Here is a 20,300-nt window from a genome sequence, read left to right as displayed (position 1 = left end):
TTTATTCTCTCAGTTGATTGATATTTTGAAGATACTGAATTTGGGTTGGGAATTAATTTCCCTCAGGATTTTGAAGCATTGGCTGATTGTGTAGTTTTCAGTGTTAATTGTCCTTATATTCTAAAATACCCTTGCTTTTTTTTTTTTAGTCAGTGTATTGGCACTCGAGGGACCATTTAACCTGGGGGTTTGTGTTCTTCATTTTCCTTGTACTGTATATTTGACAGGTTGATCCCCTCTGTTCTTAGATCGTTGTCTGGTTGTATGTACTCTTAGTTAGATGTTGCATCTCTTGGACTAATCCTGTTAAGTTTCTTACTTTCCCGTGTGTCTTTCTTTAGTTACCTGGGAAATTGCCTCAATTTCATCTTCCAGATCTTGTACTGAGTTTTTAAATTTCTCTAATCATAATTTTAACTTCCAGGGCCTATTTTTTTCTCGATATTTCTTCTTTGCTGCATTATTTCTTGCATATATTTAACTCTGAAGATGCTATACAATTCAAGTTTTCTTTTCTTCCTTATATCATCTCCTTCTTGAGGATGTGTTTTGATTTTTGTTTGGTTTTGGTCTCTGTTTTTCACGTTAAAGGCATTCTCGAAATGACTGGGAATCCTTGACTGCCTGTCACTGTTGGAAATGAAACATGAAAAAGTGGATTGGAAGTGTGTGGTGGCTGTGGCTCAGTGGCTGAGCTTGATTTGTAGAGTAAATGGGAGGCCTTTAGATGTCAGTATGTGTAGGTCAGTCCTCTGGAACCAGTCTTCTAGACTTCTGATCTAGTGCTTTTCAGGCTTCAGTGTGCATATATGATCATATGTTTTTTTAATGTGTATCAGTTCAGTAAATACATGTTGAATAATGAATATAAGTGAGTGTTGAAGCTGTGGGAATTAATGAGTGATTGTTAAACATGTTAGGAACCGGTGAGGATAAAAAGTTATCTTTATTGCTTCATTTCTCTGATTAAACTAGTGAGTTTGAATGTTTTCATGTTTATAGACAATTTGTGTATCTTCTGTGAATTTTTCATGTATATATATAAATGTCCTTTGTTTTTATTTTGAGTTCTTGTTTTGAACTCAGGGACCTATTTGTAGAATATAAAGAGCTACTTATATATTCTGAGTGTTAATCCTGTGCTTGTAGTGCATTCTTTTGGTATTTTTTCCTAGCCTTTTATTCTTAATTTTATGACTTGTTGCACAGTTTTAAGATTTTTATTAGTTACTTTTAGTAGTTAGTTGTAGTTTAATCAGTTAAATGTTATGTGTGTATAGTATAAGATGGGAATCTAATTTTGCTTTTCCAAATGTGTAATTGGACATATTCCAATGTGTTTTTGGTAAGAAGATTGTTACTGTTATTTCTTGATCTTATAAGTGAGTAGCCAGGCACCTTTTTTATAGAAGCATTAATCTGTGCAACAAACTTGAAAGACTCATGCTGATGATCATATTTGAAATATTCTAAAGGGATCATCTGTATCTTATTTTACCCTAACAAGTGGGGAGTGCATCTTTGTGGATTTGGTGTAGAAATAACCTTTTTGGACTGTCTCTTAAGAAATCATTATGTTGCTAAGTAAATTAAAGGCCAATCTGCCAGAGAATGCAGGAATCATGGTTGGGATAGGGTAGACTTGTGGAGGTCCCGCCAGCATGGTAGTTTCCTTGGCATTAGCTAAATCATGGATCACAGGATACACAGCTACCCGTTACATTCTTATACCTCTTACCATTTCCTGGTGCCTTGTGAGAATCTCTGTCATTTTGGGGAGACTTTATCATAGTGATATGTCCAAGGTTACTTAACTGACACAAACTTTTAGGGAATTCAGTTCGGCATAATTGAACCTTAAGTGGTATTTTTAATGCCAGATGTGTATTTTGTCTTCTTTTTGCCCTGAGTAAAGTTTTTCCCCATTCATTGAGATGTTTTTGTTTCTATTCCTAATACAGCAAATGGAAAGGTGACAATAGCAGTGTCAGTTCCCTGTGTATCAGTCCAGATGGAAAGATGTTGCTTTCAGCTGGTCGAACAATCAAACTATGGGTTTTGGAGACCAAAGAAGTCTACAGAGTGAGTAAATCAAATCAATTGTAAGCATAACAGTCACCCAAGGAGGAAGGCAGAAGTCTGAGTTCTAGTATATTGTTTTAAGAATGTGCAGTGGTTATTTTCAAGCTTATCAAAATACAGTAGGATTAGTAGACAAGGATTAGCCTCCAGATCTCATTTGTTGATCTTAAATAGGCTAGACGTGTTCCCTGTACATGCATTGGAAGACTGGATAGAACAAGGAAGGGGAATTTGGATCTCTTACTCTACTATGCAATGATTGTAATTTTGATTTCCAGCATTTGGTACACTTAATAGTAGTGAACTGGAGATTTAGTATTACATTTTGAGTGTGCTCAGGGGTTAACTTTTGGTGCTGTGATGATGCCTTAAAATTGTGGTTTCGACTCGCTGAGAGTAAAATGAGGACCTACAATTCCTTGGCTGTGTCTGAGCACCCAAACACCCCTTCAGAAGTGGATAGAATTAAGTGAATCTTCAATTCAAAAATGGAAGAAATAATGATTGTGGGGTAGGGTCATGGGAGTTAGAAGGGTTATCTCAATGTTCAGTTTTTTCAGATGGAGTTTTTAAAGGGGAGAGGAATATAGCACAAGTAAGCACAGTGTTTAGAATTAAATGTAACTGTAACCGTTAGTCTGGAGCTCTGATCAGTTAATGTATCATATATATTATTTATGATACATAGGGATTCTTTAATTTATGTTTGCTGCTTTATACCCATCCTCTCTTAAATGAGATTTAACTTTCTCTAGCACTTCACGGGACATTCGACGCCGGTTTCATCACTTACGTTCACTACTATCAGACCTCCTAATGAAAGCCAACCCTTTGATGGAATTACAGGTCTTTATTTCTTATCTGGAGCAGTACATGACCGGTTACTTAATGTCTGGTATGTAGTCTTTTGGATTTGGGAGGGAGCATTGCCTTGAAAGAAACTGTCTCGGCTTATATGGTTAATATAAATGATGAGTATGAGGCTTGTTTTATTGTAATTAATGTTATATTTTACATTGAACTTGTAATGAAGAATTGCACCTGCGTAAGAGAAAGATTTAAAAGCATTACATAGTAGAACCTCCACCATCTTGTTTAGAGGTGCCGTGGGCTGAATATTTTTTTGACTGGGCAAAATTTTTAGGAAAGTCTCTGATTTTATTAAGTAGATGACTGCTTTGGTAGTGTAATGTCTTGTTTACTGATGGTTAACTGAGGACAGTTAATTCCTTAGCTGTGTCAGAATTCCCAGCAGCCTTTTTTTGTAGTAGTAGCTGTTACTAATTCCCTTTGAAACCACTTTTAAAAGTAAAAGTTTATTTGGTTTTAACTTTTTAATACCAATTAAAAGGGCCATCCAAAAGTTTTTAAATTTAAGAAATACAAAAAATTTATTGGATTTTATGACATCATCTACTGGTCATAGACAAAATAAGTAGAGATTTTTAAAAATGGGAGTAGTTTCTCATCCTACTAATCAGTTAGCTGAGCATGCTCTTGATCATGAAAGGCTATAAATTTATACGAAATACTATTCAGAAGTATAGGACTTACCAAATAGGTATTCCTTAAAGCAGTTGTGGAGGAAGGTTCATGAGGACTGATGTGAACCTCTCTTCACCTTCAAGCCATTAGCTAAGCTGTAGTCCCTAATTATGCCTCCTGTTCATCAAACTGCACTGGTTTTCTGTCCTTGTCTGATTTTTGAAGAGCACCTGTTGGGATAATTTTAGTTGTCAAAGGTTTAACACTTACATAAAACATTAGTAAGGCCCAGAATTAAAATCTACCACCCAAATCTCTTGATTATTACTTGAGGTGTTTGGACTTCAAGTGTTTTACCTCTTTGCCTCCCCAGATCTAGGCGTCTCCAGCTATAGAATTGCTTCTGTAATAGAGAAGTTCATTTCTGTTGTCTTTGGTAGTGTAATGTCTTGCTTACTGATGGTTAACTGAGGACATTTAATTCCTTAAGGTTGTCTTAAGGTTGTGAAAATAGTAAGGAATACCTGGGGGCTTCCTTGTAGCAGAGGAGTAAACTTAAAAGACAATTAAGTTAAAAACCCATATTGAAAGGCTGCCCCAAAAGGCCATTTATCAAAACTGTGTTTTGGTAGGTAGAGTAAGCTAAAGGTTTCCTGGTAATTACCTTTGGAAGACACATTTCTGTAAGGAAATAACATTTAAATATCTCTTGTCACTGGATGAGTATTTTTAAAAATGCCTTTTATATTACTATAAGGAGATAACTTTACTATTGATGGGCTAAGATAGTTTCCTTTATATAAATGACCTCATGTTAGAATGAATCTTGTTTCACTAAGAATGTATTGTGCATGAAATATTTAGAATTTATCAAATCAGCTCTCAGTTTTCTTCTAGACATAAAAATGTTGAAAGATTGTTTACTGATAAATGTATAAAGTCTCATAAGTTGAAAAGAGACTGATTTTGAATCCTATTTGTAAATCATGTTTGTTACTTTTTTATTCAGTCTTTATTTTTTTAAATTTGTGCCTAAATATTTTTAAACAGCTTTTTTGAGGTATAATTGACACATAATAAACTGTACATATTTAAGTTTTACAGATTGATTTAAGTGTTGACATATGTATATATGTGAAGTCCTTACCACAGTCAAGACAGTGACCATGTGTATTGCTCCCAAGAATTTGCTCATATCCCTTTGTAATACCCTCCCCTCCCCAGTCTCCCTGCTTTTTGATGCATTACAAATAAAGTTCTTATGGACATTTGTCTTTGTACGAACATATGATTCATTTCTCTTGGGTAAATAACTTGGAGTGCAATGGCTGAATCATATGATAGGTATATATTTAATTTTTAAAGAAAACATTTTTTCAGAGTGATTGTACCATTTTACATTCCTGCCAGCTGTGTATAAGAGCTAATTCCTTCACATCCTCACCAACACTTGATATGTCATTTAATTTTAGCCGTTTTAATAGGTGTGTAGTGGTATCTCAGTGTGGTTTTAATCTACATTTCCCTAATGGCTGTTGATGTTGACAGTCTTTCATATGTATATTTGCTATCTGGATATGTTCTCTGATAAAATATCTATTCAAATATTGTGGCCTGTTTTTTACTGGGTTGTTTTCTTACTGAGTTTTGAGAGTTCTTTGTATATTCTGACTATAATAAATCCATTCTCAGTATATGTTTTGCAAATATTTTTCTCCTGGTCTGTACCTTCTTTTTTTGAAGAGAAGTTTTTAATTTTGGTAAGTCTAAAGCATGTTTAGAAATCTTTGCTTAATTAAGGTCACAAAGGTTTTCGCCTAGGAGTTTTAGCTTTACATCGTACATTTGGTTCTGTGATCTATTTTGAGTTGTGTATATGGTGTGAGGAATGGATTGGAGTTTATATTTTGCATTATGGATATCTAATGCTCCTAGTGCCATTTGTTGAAAAGACTCTCTTCAGTGAATTGGTTTTTGCATGTATAAATGTATATACATATACAGCCAATTCTCATTATTCAAAGTAGTTACATTGTATAAAGTCCTACATTGTATAAAGTGCTGATTTATCAGATACTGAATTATCACTCATTGGGGAAACACAAGCCTCTGGTCACAATTTTCGTCATCTAATCAATACATAACCTTGTTTTATGTTTGTTTTCCTTTTTTTATGGAGAGAGAGAGTTGATTGACTCTTAGAGCAGAGTTTATATAGCACAGATATTTCTCCAAAAGGCATAGCACAGCTTTTTTGCTTTTAGGAACACAAGATAGCGCTTCAGCACTACATTTGAGGGTCATTTTAAACAGGGAAATAACTAACAAGAAGCACAGAAGCAAAAAATGTGGCACTAAATAGACTGTGCAAAGAATACTTGTATTATGAGAACTGAGTTAAGAAAGCAGAACATGGCCTTGTTTAACCTCATCTATATTGAGGCACCTCATATTTTATTCTGTTTTGTGTGCATCTGTTAAAGAGCAAGAAAGTACTACAAACAAGATTTGCAACTTTCCAGATGAATTTTAGCAATTAGGCAAATTCTCAAATAAGGAATCAATGAATAATGATCCTCATATATATATTTCTAGATCTTTTCTCAGTGTTTCTATGATACTAATTCTCCAGTTAATCTGTTCATTCAGTGCAAACCCATCAAATACTGGCAGACTCTTCTGACAGTCTGATTTTAAAATCCAAATGCAGTGCAATGCAATAGCCAAAGCGACTTTGAGAAAGAAGGAAAAAAGTTGGAGGACTCAATTTGTCTGATTTCAAGACTTGTCAAGCCACAGTAATCAAGATAGTGGCATCAAGATAGACAAATAGATGAATGAAGAATAGAGAGTGTTACTCATTGCTTAAACTGCCAGAAATGCATTAATGTTTTTTCTTTTTCTGTGCAACCATGTTAAGTGATGTGAATGCTTTCCTTATTTTGATTTTTAGTCACCTTACTTACTTTTCAAAAGATGAAAAAGCTATTGGGAATCTAAATCTGTGACTCCCTTTAGGTGTTTGTCTTTTTTTATTTTTCAGTCTGTCTTACCACCTAATCATTGGTGTTGTTGTTATCTAGGCAGGTCCGATCAGAAAACAAAGAAAAGAATGCAGTGATGTCTTTTACAGTTACAGATGAACCTGTCTATATTGACTTGACTTTGTCAGAAAACAAAGAAGAGGTAAATAGCTCGATTGTTGAGAACTTGATTTTTGATTCACAGCTATTTTTAAAATCAAGGCTTTGATGATTTATTGATTTGGGAAAGGGGGTACATGAGGGAGGAAGAACGAAATAGAGTGGAAATCTTAAACTGTTGGAAGTAACCATTAGATAGATCAATGTGGTATGCTCTTAGGAGGGAAGGGACAGTGCATGGTGGAATTCTCAGCAACCCTGAGTGCTGTGACCTACAGGGCCTTGTCGCCCCTGCCCTTGTTAGTGACTTTGTTCCTCTAACTTCCGCGCCACTTTCTCCTTGACTGTGTTATCTTCTTGGCCTACCTAAACTTCTATTTATAAGCTTGACAATAAAACTCAAATTACTATCTTGATGGCACTGATTATTTTTAAATGCAAGAGTTGTGCATCCTTGCTGTTTTCTCTGGTTATTTAAAGGGGTGGGGAGGAGAGTTGAATTTTCCTAAATGTATTGCGGAAGTAATTATCCATTAGAGTAGGCTAAAGAATGCTACCCATTAGAGTAACCAGTTACATTTTTCTTTTAGCCTGTCAAGTTAGCTGTTGTATGCAGAGATGGTCAAGTTCATCTTTTTGAACACATATTAAATGGGTAAGTAAGAAGTTTCCAAGTCAGAAATTTGTTTTCTTCTGACTTGTTATTTCTATATATTAACACCTGGGTAGTCTTTGCATTATATTACTTGTCAGATTGTTTTAAAAGCATTCTTAATTCTTTATCCATATGATGATATATGTTCTCATTGAGAACTCAGGTGTTTGGAGTTGTGGACCCAGTTCTTCATAATTGTGGCTAGGAGAGTGACTTTTTATGATGCTTGCTTAGTAAATGTTGGAAATTCTAATGATAAATTTTAAAAGGAAGTTCAACCAGAAAGTTTCCTATGAACTTTGGTGAAGCCTGCATTTCTGCCTTTGGCGGTGCCTCCCCTTGGTGCACTATGGGTCAGTGACGCCTGGCAATGTATTTTGGTGGGCAGAAGGCAGTGACATAGACCAGGGGTCAGAAAGTTATAGCCTGCAGGCCAAATCCAGTAGAGATCATACATGGCCCCAAAAAACTAAAATATTTACTCTCTGGCCCTTTACCAACCTTAGCCATACACTATAAACATGGTGTGCGACTCAGTCATGTGCGTAGTTAATGCTAAACTTTAAAATGGTTTCAACTTTTATTGTCAGTTGCCTTCCTTTTACAATCCTAGTACAGAAATTTATTTAAATGTAAGTTAATTATGAAAGCAGTATGCACTCATTTTAAAGCATCCAGGATGATGCATAGACAGTTGCTTATAAAACCCAAGTCTCATTGAGTTTTGCTCCTTAGAGGTAACTTTTAGCAGTTTAGTGTATAACACTTGTGGCCTCTATTTACATAGTCATACGTGTATGTGGAATGTATAATTGAGGGCCCTGAAGTACTGGGCCACGGTGGGGACTTGGACATTTTCCCCTGGGTAATAGTAAAGCCATTGAAGGATTCTAAGCAGAGGATGGGTGAAGTTTGACTTAAATTTTAGGTCATTCTGTCTGATGTGTTGGAAATACTCACAGAGGAATGAAGGCTAACGCAGAGGCCAAAAGCCTGGAGTAGATGTGGCTGTGAAGTCATACTAGTAGGAGTGAGTAAGGGGTAGGGAGAGTGGGTGCCTATAGCTGAGAGGGTGGAGGGCACGTGCTTGGTGGTGAGATGGCCGGCAAGGAGGAGTGAGTGGCCGAGGTAGTGGGAAGGGCAGGGTTGCTGGGAATAGGAAGGGTGAAAAACTGAGAGGACAGGGTGTTGGACTGGGCATGGAAGCCACCAAGAGAGGAGTTCCTCAGGACTGGTGATGGATAGAATGGCATGAGCCACTAAAATCTTTAAGAAATGTGGAGGAGTGACCAAAGGTCACTGGGTGATGGCAGGATGGGGAAATAGCTGGGATCTGGTGACAACAGTTTCAAAGGTTTTAGAATTGAAGGAGGGAGAGACTACGTGTCTCGAAGTGTTACTGGAGAACAAGGAGCACACATGTCCACGGCCCCGGCACAAAGTGTGTTGGAGAGAAAACAGCTACAACTTGGGAGATAAAGAGAGTCCTTGGGGAAGAAATTGAGGGTTTAATTTTGTTGATGATATTTTGCTGATAATTTTAGTCCTGGAACTGTTTTGCACAAGGCATGGTGGGTCTTCGGGGGCTGGAAGCAGAGACAGGGCTGATTAGAATAAGGCATGTACAGAGCCATCTGGGCTTAAGCTCAGGGTGGGGAGAGTGCACTCGAGAGCTTGGTGCCTCTAGCGGTGGCTGACAAGGTGGGATGGAGAGGCACATGGGTCTCAAGGCAGAGTTTTGTGGTGAGGTCTTGAATGTTGGCAGGGTGGGAATAGATGAAGTCTTGACAGGACATTCTGGGTTGGTGGTGTGGAGGCCAGAGGAGGGTCACATTTCATGACTTGATGGCCAGCTTAATTAGTATGTTATTTCAAAATTTCTAATCTGATTTTTTTTTTCCTTTTCTAGATATTGCAAAAAGCCATTGACTTCAAACTGCACAATTCAGATAGCCACATCTGGGAAAGGCAAGAAATCAACACCAAAACCCATCCCTATTCTAGCAGCTGGTTTTTGCTCAGACAAAATGTCATTGTTGCTTGTATATGGCAATTGGTTTCAGCCCACCATTGAGCGAATGGTACGTAGATGCCTGTCTGGAGTAAAGCAGTATAGCATTAACATGTCCATGGAAAAGAATGATTTTAAAATGATACATGGTCTGCTTATGAGAATATTTAAAAAGAAGTCATATATTCTCCCTTAACTGAAGGACATTTTACTGGTTGGTTTAATTTATGAGAACTCTCTATATAAAGTTTACTTAATCCAGTATATCCAAGATATTTTAATGTTTAATCAAGTTAAAGACATTATTTAGATACTTTATTCCTTTATTCCCCCTTCTCCTTTATTTGGTGTGTTTGAAATCTGGTGTTTATTTTTCTATTACAAATACCTCTCAGTTTGGATGAGCTGCATTTCAAGTCCTCAGTAGCCACTCATTCCTAGTGGCTATCGTTTTGGTCAGCACAGGGATGAGTGAATTTTGTCCAGCTACCCAAAAGGGGAATCTTGATAAAAGAACCTTTAGTAATAGCATCCATTAAATTTTCTAAGTGGGAATGTAGTGGGCGGTGCAATGATTTCACTTTCTGATTACAGAAGTTTCTTTGGAGACTTGTTGAGTTATTAAGATCATGTTAGGAAATTTCTTAAGGTTTCATTTATAATACTGTTTTCAGTAAGATCTTCAGGGAGACTGGGTGGAATGTTACATGCCCAAGCAAGCTCTTACTGAATTTATTTAAAAACACTTACTTTTTAAAAGTTTAATATGCAGATATGGTTTAATAAAAAGAGGAGAAAAGTATTACTATAAATGTAAGGCTCTTGTGGACCCTTAAGTACCATAAGTGGGCCCCCAATCTCCCTCTCCAGATGGAGCCACTATTTCCTTTTTTGTGTATGTATCTTTCCAGATACTGAGTGTGTATGGGCATAGAGAATGACATGGAACTTGAAAGCCTTTTGGGCACATAGGAACATTGCTGCATCTGACGTTGTCCCCCATTTGATACCATCTCGGCACATAGAGGTTCACCTTGGAACATTTTGTTAATCAGCAGTTTTGACTTTGACTTGCTTGTTGGAGGATAGCAGTAGGAAATTTTAGGGTACGATTGTTCCTTTTTTTTTTTTTTTTTTTTACATGTATAAGGGTGATAAACCAGTATGTTTTCTTTAAGATCTGTTATATTTAAACGATAGTTGATCTTTTAAAACTGTACATGTGAAAAAATGGGAGCAGTTCAAAACTGAGGAAAGTGAACCTGCCTTACAGTAGCTTCAGTTTGCTGGTTTCCTCAGCTGCCGTGGTGAGCAGTCTGAGTGGCAAATAGTTTTGTGTGGAAGCCTTCCACACTTTGTATATTTATAAAAATTCACAAGTTAAGTATTTGTTTTTCATTTTATTCTTACTCCCAGTTGCCTTGTTTGACACTTTTCCCCCCCTCCTCACCCTGCACCCTTTAAAATTGTATTCCCAGGCTTTAAGTTCCAAAGAACCTCATATGTGTTTAGTGAGAGATCTTTCAAACTGCTGGGCCCCCAAAGTAGAAACGGCTGTAAAAAAGGTGAGTGCAACATGATCTATGAGAAGTTGAGAAAAAAGAGATTTGAGTGAATTGAATTGTTATGTAATATGTTTAGATGCTTAATATTCTCTTTATCATCTTAAATATTGTGGGATTGCAGTTTTGATATCAATATAGTAAAATTTTATTCATTTCTTTGCTCTTAACTTGTGCAATGAGTCTTGACTAGAAGTTAAAGACCTCGGATTTTGTTCTTCCTGACCCTCATACCTCATTATTGAATAAATATCAATATCAAATTCATCAATAAATAAATTTATTATTTATTAAACTTAATAAATACTTAAACTTTGTTGGGAGGAATGCTGTAATTTCAGGGTAAAATAAAACCTAAAACTATAATGGGGCTGAAATTTAATACGAATACATAACGGCATAATTGTGATGCCTTATTTTGAATACAACGTACCTATATGTGATATCATATGTTTAACAGTAGAGAAAAGAAAAGCCAAGACATGCTATGATGACATACATATGGTTTCGCATCTGGCTGAGTTTCAGAGATGACACCTTTCTCTTGGCTGTCTGAGCATTTCTGGCAAAGATCAGCTAGTTACTGGAGGTGGTCGTAACATGTACAGCTTCATCTTTAACATTCCTAAGTTAGTGTTTTTGTGTGTAATCTGTAGATTTTGTTTTCCTGGTTTTTACTCTTAAGTGAATTGGAAGTTTTAAAACTGAACTTTGAGATTATAATTTACAAACTTATTTGCCAATCTTCAAACAAAATCTGTCTTTAATTCATGTCATAAAACTTATATCAAGTTTTCCAGTAGAAAAACCTTTTAAAAGCCATTCGTTTTCTCATTGGGGATAATTTGGCAAGGACTAAGGCATAATTTCCTTTGGTACATCCTTGCTGTTTCCCGGGAACAGGTGAGAACACCAGTGATGAATTCTGAGGCAAAGGTTCTGGTTCCTGGGATACCTGGTCATCGTGCAGCCATCAAGCCTCCCCCTCCATCTGCTGAGGAAGTAGAAAACAAGAGGAAGTTAGGGGAAAAGGAGGTAATACAACCATTCTGACTATTTTTGAGTCCGAAATTAAAGATTGCTTGGAAGATTCTAACCGAAACATTGGATAGAGCCGAAGCTGAAACATCAAACTTTCAGAGGTTTCTACTGTTTGTCTCCTCCCAAGCAGTGTAGGTTCTGAAATTCCACTGTGAGCTTTGTAAGTCTTATTTTGCCACTGTTAATAGAGAAGACAGAACTCATACTCACTAAAGAGGGTACTGTTTTGGCCATTTGTTCATAGTTAACTGGATAAAATAATTGAATACCAGGACAACATAAGTGAAGCCAGGACTTGCTGTGATGATTTCCATTGGGTTTTGCATGTTGCTGAGTTCCAGTGATACCTCTTCTCTTGGCTGGCTGAGCAGTCCTGGCTGGGTTAGTGCTAGCTGGTCTTTGAAAGCAATCGTCATTATAATAACCTCTTAGAGTGCATCCCAACTCCTCAGACCCTCCTCTGGTTCCTGTATTTCCTATGCAGAGCCCTCTTTCACCTTCCATTCACATGTGCACTCCTCAGTAACCTAGAATTTTAACTGTTTTGTCATTAGAGAAAGACCATTATGTTTCTTTACCTGAATGTCTTCCTTTATTGGGTAAGGGGTTGGAGTTAACAATACTTTTCATTAAAAATTCTTCAGTAACAGGATATCTACATTTAGAAATAATGTGTCCCCCTTCTTTAGCTTGTTCTAGATAGATCCAACCCTTTAATTTCCTCGTGCCTGTTTTACGTTTTTCTTAAGTTAACTGAGACAGGAGGCTTTATCAACACGTATTTGTTTGCTTTGGTGTCGTAGAACATGTGTATTTTGATTTACTTACCAAGGGGATAGCAGAACATGGTTGTTAGAGTTGCTTTAATAAGGCATCAGTTCTCTACAGTTGAGTTTTTGTACAGCAAATTGCATCATGTTTGTTTACACTTGAATTTCAGATATTTTATCAAGGAAGTTGGTTGTAGTGTGGCATGTCTTAAAGAGAAAAGTACGGAGACATTTAATAAATTGCTTTGGGAATGTAACTTTATGCTGTTCTGATAATATTTGTTTCCTGCAGACTTGGGTGAAGGCAAGATGCTTAATATTCTCTTTATCATCTTAAATATTGTAGGATTACAGTTTTGATATCAGTATACTAAAATTTTATTCATTTCTGTGCTCTTTCCAGAAGCCTCTGTGCTAATAGGTCTTTTCTTGTGCTTTAGTGACCAGATGCCAGATCCTTGCCTGTTATGAATCCTCATATAGAGCAATTTGTATGAATTACATTTCAGATCATGGCCTCTTGGACAGTTTTTTTCACTAGACTCAGGAAACGTGGGTTGCAGTCATTACACTTGTTTCTAACATTGGCTTTATGGTAATGAGATTCTGTTGGAATGAGAAAGAGAATAGTGGTTTCCAGGGTTGAGGTGTGAATCAGTTAGTGCTTTTTGTCTCCTGACGCACAAGGTAATTTGACCAAGCTACTATGGTCTTCTGGTATAGCATTAACAGATCTTTTCTGTTCTGTAGGTTAGCATTGAAGAACGCCTGGGAGCACTGGATATACATACAAAAAGGGAAAAGGATGACCTTCCACAGACAAATAGCTTTCCAGTTCTTCTTGCACAGGGCTTAGAAAGCAATGATTTCGAAATGCTAAATGTAAGTATTATAGCAGTTTTTAAATGAGTTAATATAGTTAATTTTCCTTAGAAAGTGATTAACAGTACATTTGCAGAGTGAACAGTCATGTTATGTACCCAGTTTCAATTTAATATTTGTGACTTTGTCAAATATATATTACTTGGTGGCACTATACAGACAGTCACCAACCTACAAAGGGATTGCATTGAATTATTTTGAACCTGGAATGCATTTTCTCATAGAAATACTGTTTTTGAGCTATTATTAGGTTCTTAGGCTTTAGTTCACAAAAGCCTTTATAAACATAGTATAGCTGAATTATAATACTCAGCATTCTAGATCACAATTTATATTTTTTTCTGTAGGAAAATGCGTTCCTGAGTTTTTACTCTGGATTCCAGAAACTTATTTCCCCCTGGCCGTGAGAGGGGGCGGTGAGGTGGAACCTTGGCAATGGGTAGGAGGTTTGGGGGAAAAGTTCAAGAGGGTTGGGGGTTATGTTGTGAAATATTTAGAGGTAAAACTTTGTATAAAGGGAGTCATTTATGATTTCTGTGTTTGTAAGTTGGTGACTGCTTGTACGAAGTTACTTCATTTGGTCCTCTTAAATTCTAGAATTTGACAGGGGTCTGCAGAGAAAATTTAAGTGTAAAAATTTGAATTTAAACATTGCCTGATCACATTAAAGCAATTTACATACATTAGATGCATTTATTCTTAGCGACTCTTGATGCCACTTAGTATAAAGGTGACTTTAATATGTAACCTGTGAATAGTGTCTGATTTATATTTTGATCTAAGTGGGAATATCTTATATTTGTGTCTTAAGGTGATTTTACAAAATGAGAGGGGAAACCAGCATATTTAAAAATCTACAGTTACTTTTAAAATAGATTGAGAGTGTATGTAATCTGGAAGGTGAATTTTGGTTGAACATGGTATAGCAACTTCAGTGAGGATTTGATGAAAAATAAGCTATAGAAAACAATTGGCGATGGTTTTAAAATGTAATATATCTGCCATTGTTTCCAACTTACTATGCTTTGAAACCTTCAGTAGTACAAATGAATCAATTACCAATTTCTTGGGTTTAAAAAAATTTTTAAAGAAACATTTCGAAACATTTAAAAATAGTACAGTGGGCCATTATGAACCTGTCACTCAGTTTCAGAATATTAGTACTAGCCAGTCTACCTATCATTGTTTCATTTATCTGCCCACATGCCTCCTCAGGTTGCTGTGAAACAAATCTCAGATATATCCATTCATCTATAAATACATTCCTGTTAACTCTAACAGTAACAACTCCTTTTAAAAACATAACCACAATCCATTATCAAAACTAAAAAAGTAAACAGTAATTCCTTAAAAACCATCAAATATCCATTTAGTGTTTGTATTTCCCTGATTGTCTTGTAAACTTCTTGAGTTTAGTTTTTGCCTTTTTCAGAGGATCCCAACAAGTCCATATTGTATGTGGTTTATATGCCTCCTCTGTCCTTTGCGGTTTATTTTTTGGAGAAGCCTGGTTATTTGCCCAGTAGGGGTTCCCAAGTTCTAGACTGTGCCTTCTGCGAAATCCATTTTATTGGTTTACTTAACCCAGTAAATGCTATATTTAACATATGCATCTGTTCATCATATTTTCTGTAAGCTGGTAGTTGGATCTTAGAAGCTTGAAGAGATTCAGAATAGAATCTTTGTCACTTCAAAGGTGACCGTGTGTACTTTTATCAGGCATCATAGACTTGTTGGGAGGACAAAGGAAATAATGTTTCTGAAAGCATTTCTTAAATTGTAATGTATTGTACAGGAAAGACCTTTCATTGTTAAGGATTTTGAGGTGATTTGTTGTTTTACTTAATTAGAAGTAATTGGAAACGAGTCAAATACGAAAAATCAAATATTTTTTCACTTTAAAAAGTCTTCCTCATTCTCCAAAGGAACCTTATGAGTGAGTATACATGAAATATAGTAGGAGGACATTAAAAATTGGAATGAAAGGAGAGTAAGCAATGGCAGGGATGTAACACTGGATTTGAAATGTAGTTATTAAATCAAATATTTAAAAAAATTTACATTTAGAGTAGTACCAAAAAATACCTAGATAAATCTACAAAAGATGCCTCTACCTCTGCATCAAAATTAGAGAGAAATTAACAAATATCTGAGTTAATGGAGATCTAAACCATGTTCATAGGAACACTTAGTATTGTCAAAATGAGGAATTCTGCCCAAATTAATCTATATATTCAATGCATTCCCTACTAAATTCTAGCAGCCATCTTTTTGAAACTCAAAGGACATGAAATAGCCACAGTTATTTTAATAAAGAGCAAAATTAGAGGACTTACCCTGCCTGGTTTCTAGATAAAAGTATGGTAATCAAGACAGTTTGATATTAGTGCAAAAATATATATATAGATTAAGGAGCCCAAATACAGAATCCATTAATAGACCACACATAGTTGGTTTTCAGTAAAGGTATGAGGTCGAGTCAGTGGGGAAAGTAAAGCCTTTTCAACACTTGGTGCTGAACCAACTGAAAAAAAATTTCAACTCTTACCTCGCACCTTACACAAAAGTCAACACAAAGTAGAAGATAGACATAAATGTAAAACCAAAACCTACAAAGCTTCTAGAACAAAATAGGAGAAAATCTAGGTAAACTTGAGTGGAAAAGCCTTCTTGGTGCATCACAGAAAGCATGAAACACTAAAGGAGAAATTGATCATTTGGACTTAATGAAAATTAAAAACTTTTGCTCTTGAAATGACCCTGTTTAGGAAGTGAAAAAGCAAACTGAAGACTGGGAAAAATATTCACGACTCATACATCAGACAAAGGATTTATATCCAGAATTATATATAGAACTCTTAGCTCAATAATGAGACTCAACTCAGACAAAACACAGTAAAGTTGTGAACAGATACTTCACAAAATATTCAGGTGGCCAATAAGTGCATGTAAAGGTATATACATCATTAATCATCACAAATTCGAGTGCAAGTCATGAGATAACACTACATGATTAAAATTTAAAAGACAATACCATCTATTGGTGAGGATGTATAACAACTCGAGCTCTCATATTTTGCTGGGGGAATGTAAAATGGTTATAAGTACTTTGGAAAACAGTTTGGCAGTTTCTTAAAAGTTAAGATACCTACCATAAGACCCAGCCAATCTGTTCCTAGGTATTTACTTAGAATAAAAAATGTATGTTTCATATGAAGACTTGTACATGAATAGTCATAGCCACTTTATTTGTAATAGCCAAAAATTGGAAAGAATCTGTATGACCCCCAGCATACGAATGGGTAAACAAATTGTTTATCTAGCAATATAAGGTATGTATTGTATATATTGATACATCAATAACATGGATGAATCTCAAACTTAACGCTATGAGAAAGAAGCCCGACAAAAAAGAATATATACTATATACCATTTATATGAAAGTTCTAGAAAATGCAGACCCATATATATAAATCAGTGGCTGCTCAGGGATGGGGGTGGGAGGAGGAATAGAGCGTAAAGGGACCCAAGGAGACTTGAGAGTGACAGAATGTTTATTGTATTGTTTCATAGGTAAATGTTTATATCAGACTGATCAAACCTATACTTTAAATGTGTACCATTTATTATGCTTCAGTTAGAATGCAATAGAGCTGTAAAAGAAAAATCCCATCTTCAGTAGCATCTTCTTACAGTTGTAGCTGCGGTTTGTAGGGTTGTTGCTTTAAATACATTCTCAGCATAAGTTATTAATGCTGACTTCTCTGTGTATTACCATTTCAATTGGTTTGGGATAACTTAGTTGCTTATTTTAAATTTGAAAATTGTTATCATAGAGCCTCTGTCTTTAGTGGGAATAAGAATTATCTGAGAGTTGGTTAAAATTACTCATCTGCCCTGCAGTTTGCAATAACTTCTAAATAGCTAGGCCGTACATAATCTTACCTGCCTGTGACTATTCTGGTTTATACCGCTTACCTTGGTATAATTACTAATAGTGACTCCTTTCGTTCTCAAAAGTGTCTCACTTTGGACAACAAATTTTATGACCACTTTACATGTAGAGCAGTAGAGAATTTCACAATGTATATGTATTTCAAATGTTTAGTCCTTTTATCAGGGAAGTTCCTGTAGGAGTAAAACCTTTTGAAAAAAAAATATTTCAAAGTATTCAAGAGCATGGAGGAATCAGAATTTTGAGATCTGGATGGACTCTTATTTCCCACTCTCTCCTATCGATAACACATCTGGAGTTTGAAGAAGTTGAAAGGCCTGTCAAGGATTAGGTCTAATCTACTGTATCTCCTTTCTATCCTAGAGTAGGGACTGGGCTTCTCGCCTTAATGCACCCTTGAAGGGTTTTCACACAAGTATGTGTGATCTTTTCATTGGCTCAAAATTTTATCCAAAAGTTGACACTTAATTTTTGGGTTTATTGCTGAGTGTGATTTTAATAATGTTTTGCTAAATCTGTGTGGCTACATCTCTAATTTCATAAAATGAAGGTTTGGGAATTTCTCAAGTGGTATGTATCTTTAAATGTCTATAGGTGTTTTCTGTTTTATATAAAACAGTTTATAAAGGTTTAGAATTTGTAGAGAAGAAACCTGTTTACTGAAGTAAATGTCCCAACACCTGAAGACTATTCTTGTCCGATAGCCGTAAGACGTGACATTCTCCATTCAGTCCTTCCATCCTTTATTTGTTGAAATTCAGTTTGTAGTTTATTGCTTGTTTTTTTAAATAATTTTTACTGATAATGTCCAGTCATGTCCTTAGCTTCTGAGTTTGCTTATCCTTATATTCCTTCTATTTTCTCACAGAAAGTGCTGCAGACTAGGAATTTAAACCTAATAAAGAGGACTGTGTTAAGGATGCCCCTGCATGCTGTTATTCCATTGTTGCAAGAGGTAACTGAGTTCTCCTTCCATTTAAGGTCCTAATGCTATTTTTCCAAAGAGACAATCCAGCATTTAGAGAAATGGATTTGCAGTATGTAAGCAAGCAGGGTATTTAGTGTGGATAATAGGTGATAGGTCTACCCAAACCAAATTTGCCTAACCTAGATTGTTTTTTTTTTTTTTGAGATATAATTCACATACCATAGAAGTCAGCCTTTTATAGTGTACAGTTTAGTGTTCCTTAGTATATTCACAGGTTGTGCAGTTGTCACACCAAGAATAAATAAATCCCATACTAATTCTTTTCTCATTCTCCCTTACATCCAGTTTCTGGCAACCACTTATCTATTTCCTATCTCTGGATTTGCCTATTCTGGACATTCATTTATGTATGAATAGCCTAGATTTTAGTCAGGTAATTACTATTACTATGGAATTATTCATAGTTGAACATTTAGGAATTAGGAAATTTAAGAATCATGTAGGAATACTGATTTCCTACCAGAATTATTTTCCTTTGTTCTTATGAGTATGTGTATTGTGAGGAACTGATGGAGATTGGCTGCCTCTGAAGCATTCTTGCTAATACTGTTTTTCTTCCCTTCAGCTTACGAAGAGATTGCAAGGACATCCTAATAGGTGAGACTTACAGGCAGTGTAAAATGCTGTGAATTCATAAATATATTAGAGGTGCTTATTAAAAACAACAATGTCTAACAGCACAGAATTACATAGTAGATAGCTCCAAATTCTAATAAAATTCTTCAGATGTCAGGTATTGCTCTCCACTTAGGTTAGGTTGAATGGTTCTTATTAGAATTTTTTTCTTTCTTTTAGAGAATTCCTCTCTAGGTTTTTCAGCTTTATTATCAGGTCATTTAATGAATTAGACTTGGTTAATAATTTAGTCCTAATCATGATATGTAAAATTGTCATTTGTAAAATTTGCACAACCTCTGATAGTTACTAAGACGCTTTAAGGAAATACTTGATATGACTAAATTTTGTAGGTCTTTTTGTTAATAAGTTTATGATTAAATATTTAAATAAGAAGTTGATATGTCAATGATCCTAAGCTTATAGTTTAGTATTATCAATGTCTAGAATATACAGTTTTCCTAAGTTTTTTTTTCCTGAGAGGCTCCATCAGCCTTCAGAGCCTGTAGTTAAGTAGTTAAGGAAAGCTAAAGAATTTGTTAGTCAGGCCTGGCTGACACATTTTTGGTCTGTATTTGTCTTTTAAGGCTGGCATGGAATTCTTTTGCTTTTTGCACCTGACACTGAGTAGATAATGGGCTCAAATAACATGAACTAAAATGCAGTCAGTTAAGACCAGTTTACTGCTTGGTATCAGTTAATTATGAAGTGAAGCATGGGTTTTATTCTTGAACTGTTGTAGAGGAAGAGATTTGTCCTGTTTTTCAGTTCATCCTACCCACCTCCTCCAAGAGATTACTATATTACACAGATCTCAGACTTCAGACTTGGTGCAAGAAGTCACAGTGGTTTATTCTAGTCATTTTCATAGGGCACAGGTTATAGATCTTTGTTTGCCTCTCGGGATTTTTCTTGTTTTATAACTCAGTTGTATTTAATTTTGAATTTGTAAATATTAATTTATTGAGGTTTTTTTTTCTTTTTTTCAGTGCCGTTTTAATGGTTCAGTGGCTAAAATGTGTGTTAACAGTTCATGCATCCTACCTATCCACAGTAAGTCTTTTCAACTGTAGTTAAGTAGTTTGACTTTCATGAAAGTTGTAAGTTGATG

The 20,300-nt window shown here is 35.6% G+C and overlaps 1 protein-coding gene and 3 non-coding genes across 4 annotated transcripts in view; all 4 read left to right on the top strand.

Annotated features, from left to right (window-relative positions):
• WDR43 (WD repeat domain 43) overlaps positions 1-20,300 on the top strand; it is a 39,866-nt gene that overhangs the window by 13,955 nt on the left and 5,611 nt on the right. Inside the window, exons 4-14 of the mRNA XM_017676602.3 lie at positions 1,962-2,082; positions 2,838-2,977; positions 6,651-6,753; positions 7,301-7,365; positions 9,275-9,446; positions 10,855-10,941; positions 11,842-11,973; positions 13,500-13,631; positions 18,455-18,541; positions 19,140-19,171; positions 20,179-20,242. Coding sequence (XP_017532091.1) covers positions 1,962-2,082; positions 2,838-2,977; positions 6,651-6,753; positions 7,301-7,365; positions 9,275-9,446; positions 10,855-10,941; positions 11,842-11,973; positions 13,500-13,631; positions 18,455-18,541; positions 19,140-19,171; positions 20,179-20,242 — 1,135 coding nt within the window. The remainder of the gene's footprint in view (positions 1-1,961; positions 2,083-2,837; positions 2,978-6,650; positions 6,754-7,300; positions 7,366-9,274; positions 9,447-10,854; positions 10,942-11,841; positions 11,974-13,499; positions 13,632-18,454; positions 18,542-19,139; positions 19,172-20,178; positions 20,243-20,300) is intronic.
• Positions 2,435-2,519, top strand: LOC118970751 (small nucleolar RNA SNORD53/SNORD92). The gene has a single exon (XR_005058839.1). It is a non-coding gene; the product is annotated as a small nucleolar RNA SNORD53/SNORD92 (small nucleolar RNA).
• LOC118970749 (small nucleolar RNA SNORD53/SNORD92) lies at positions 11,421-11,498 on the top strand. Its single transcript, XR_005058837.2, has one exon. It is a non-coding gene; the product is annotated as a small nucleolar RNA SNORD53/SNORD92 (small nucleolar RNA).
• LOC118970750 (small nucleolar RNA SNORD53/SNORD92) lies at positions 12,275-12,350 on the top strand. The gene has a single exon (XR_005058838.1). It is a non-coding gene; the product is annotated as a small nucleolar RNA SNORD53/SNORD92 (small nucleolar RNA).

Source organism: Manis javanica, chromosome 1, assembly GCF_040802235.1.
Source record: "Manis javanica isolate MJ-LG chromosome 1, MJ_LKY, whole genome shotgun sequence".
In the NCBI taxonomy this organism is placed as follows: Eukaryota; Metazoa; Chordata; class Mammalia; order Pholidota; family Manidae; genus Manis; species Manis javanica.
Note: the sequence above shows the minus strand (reverse complement) of the source record. Positions and strands in the feature narration are given on the sequence as shown.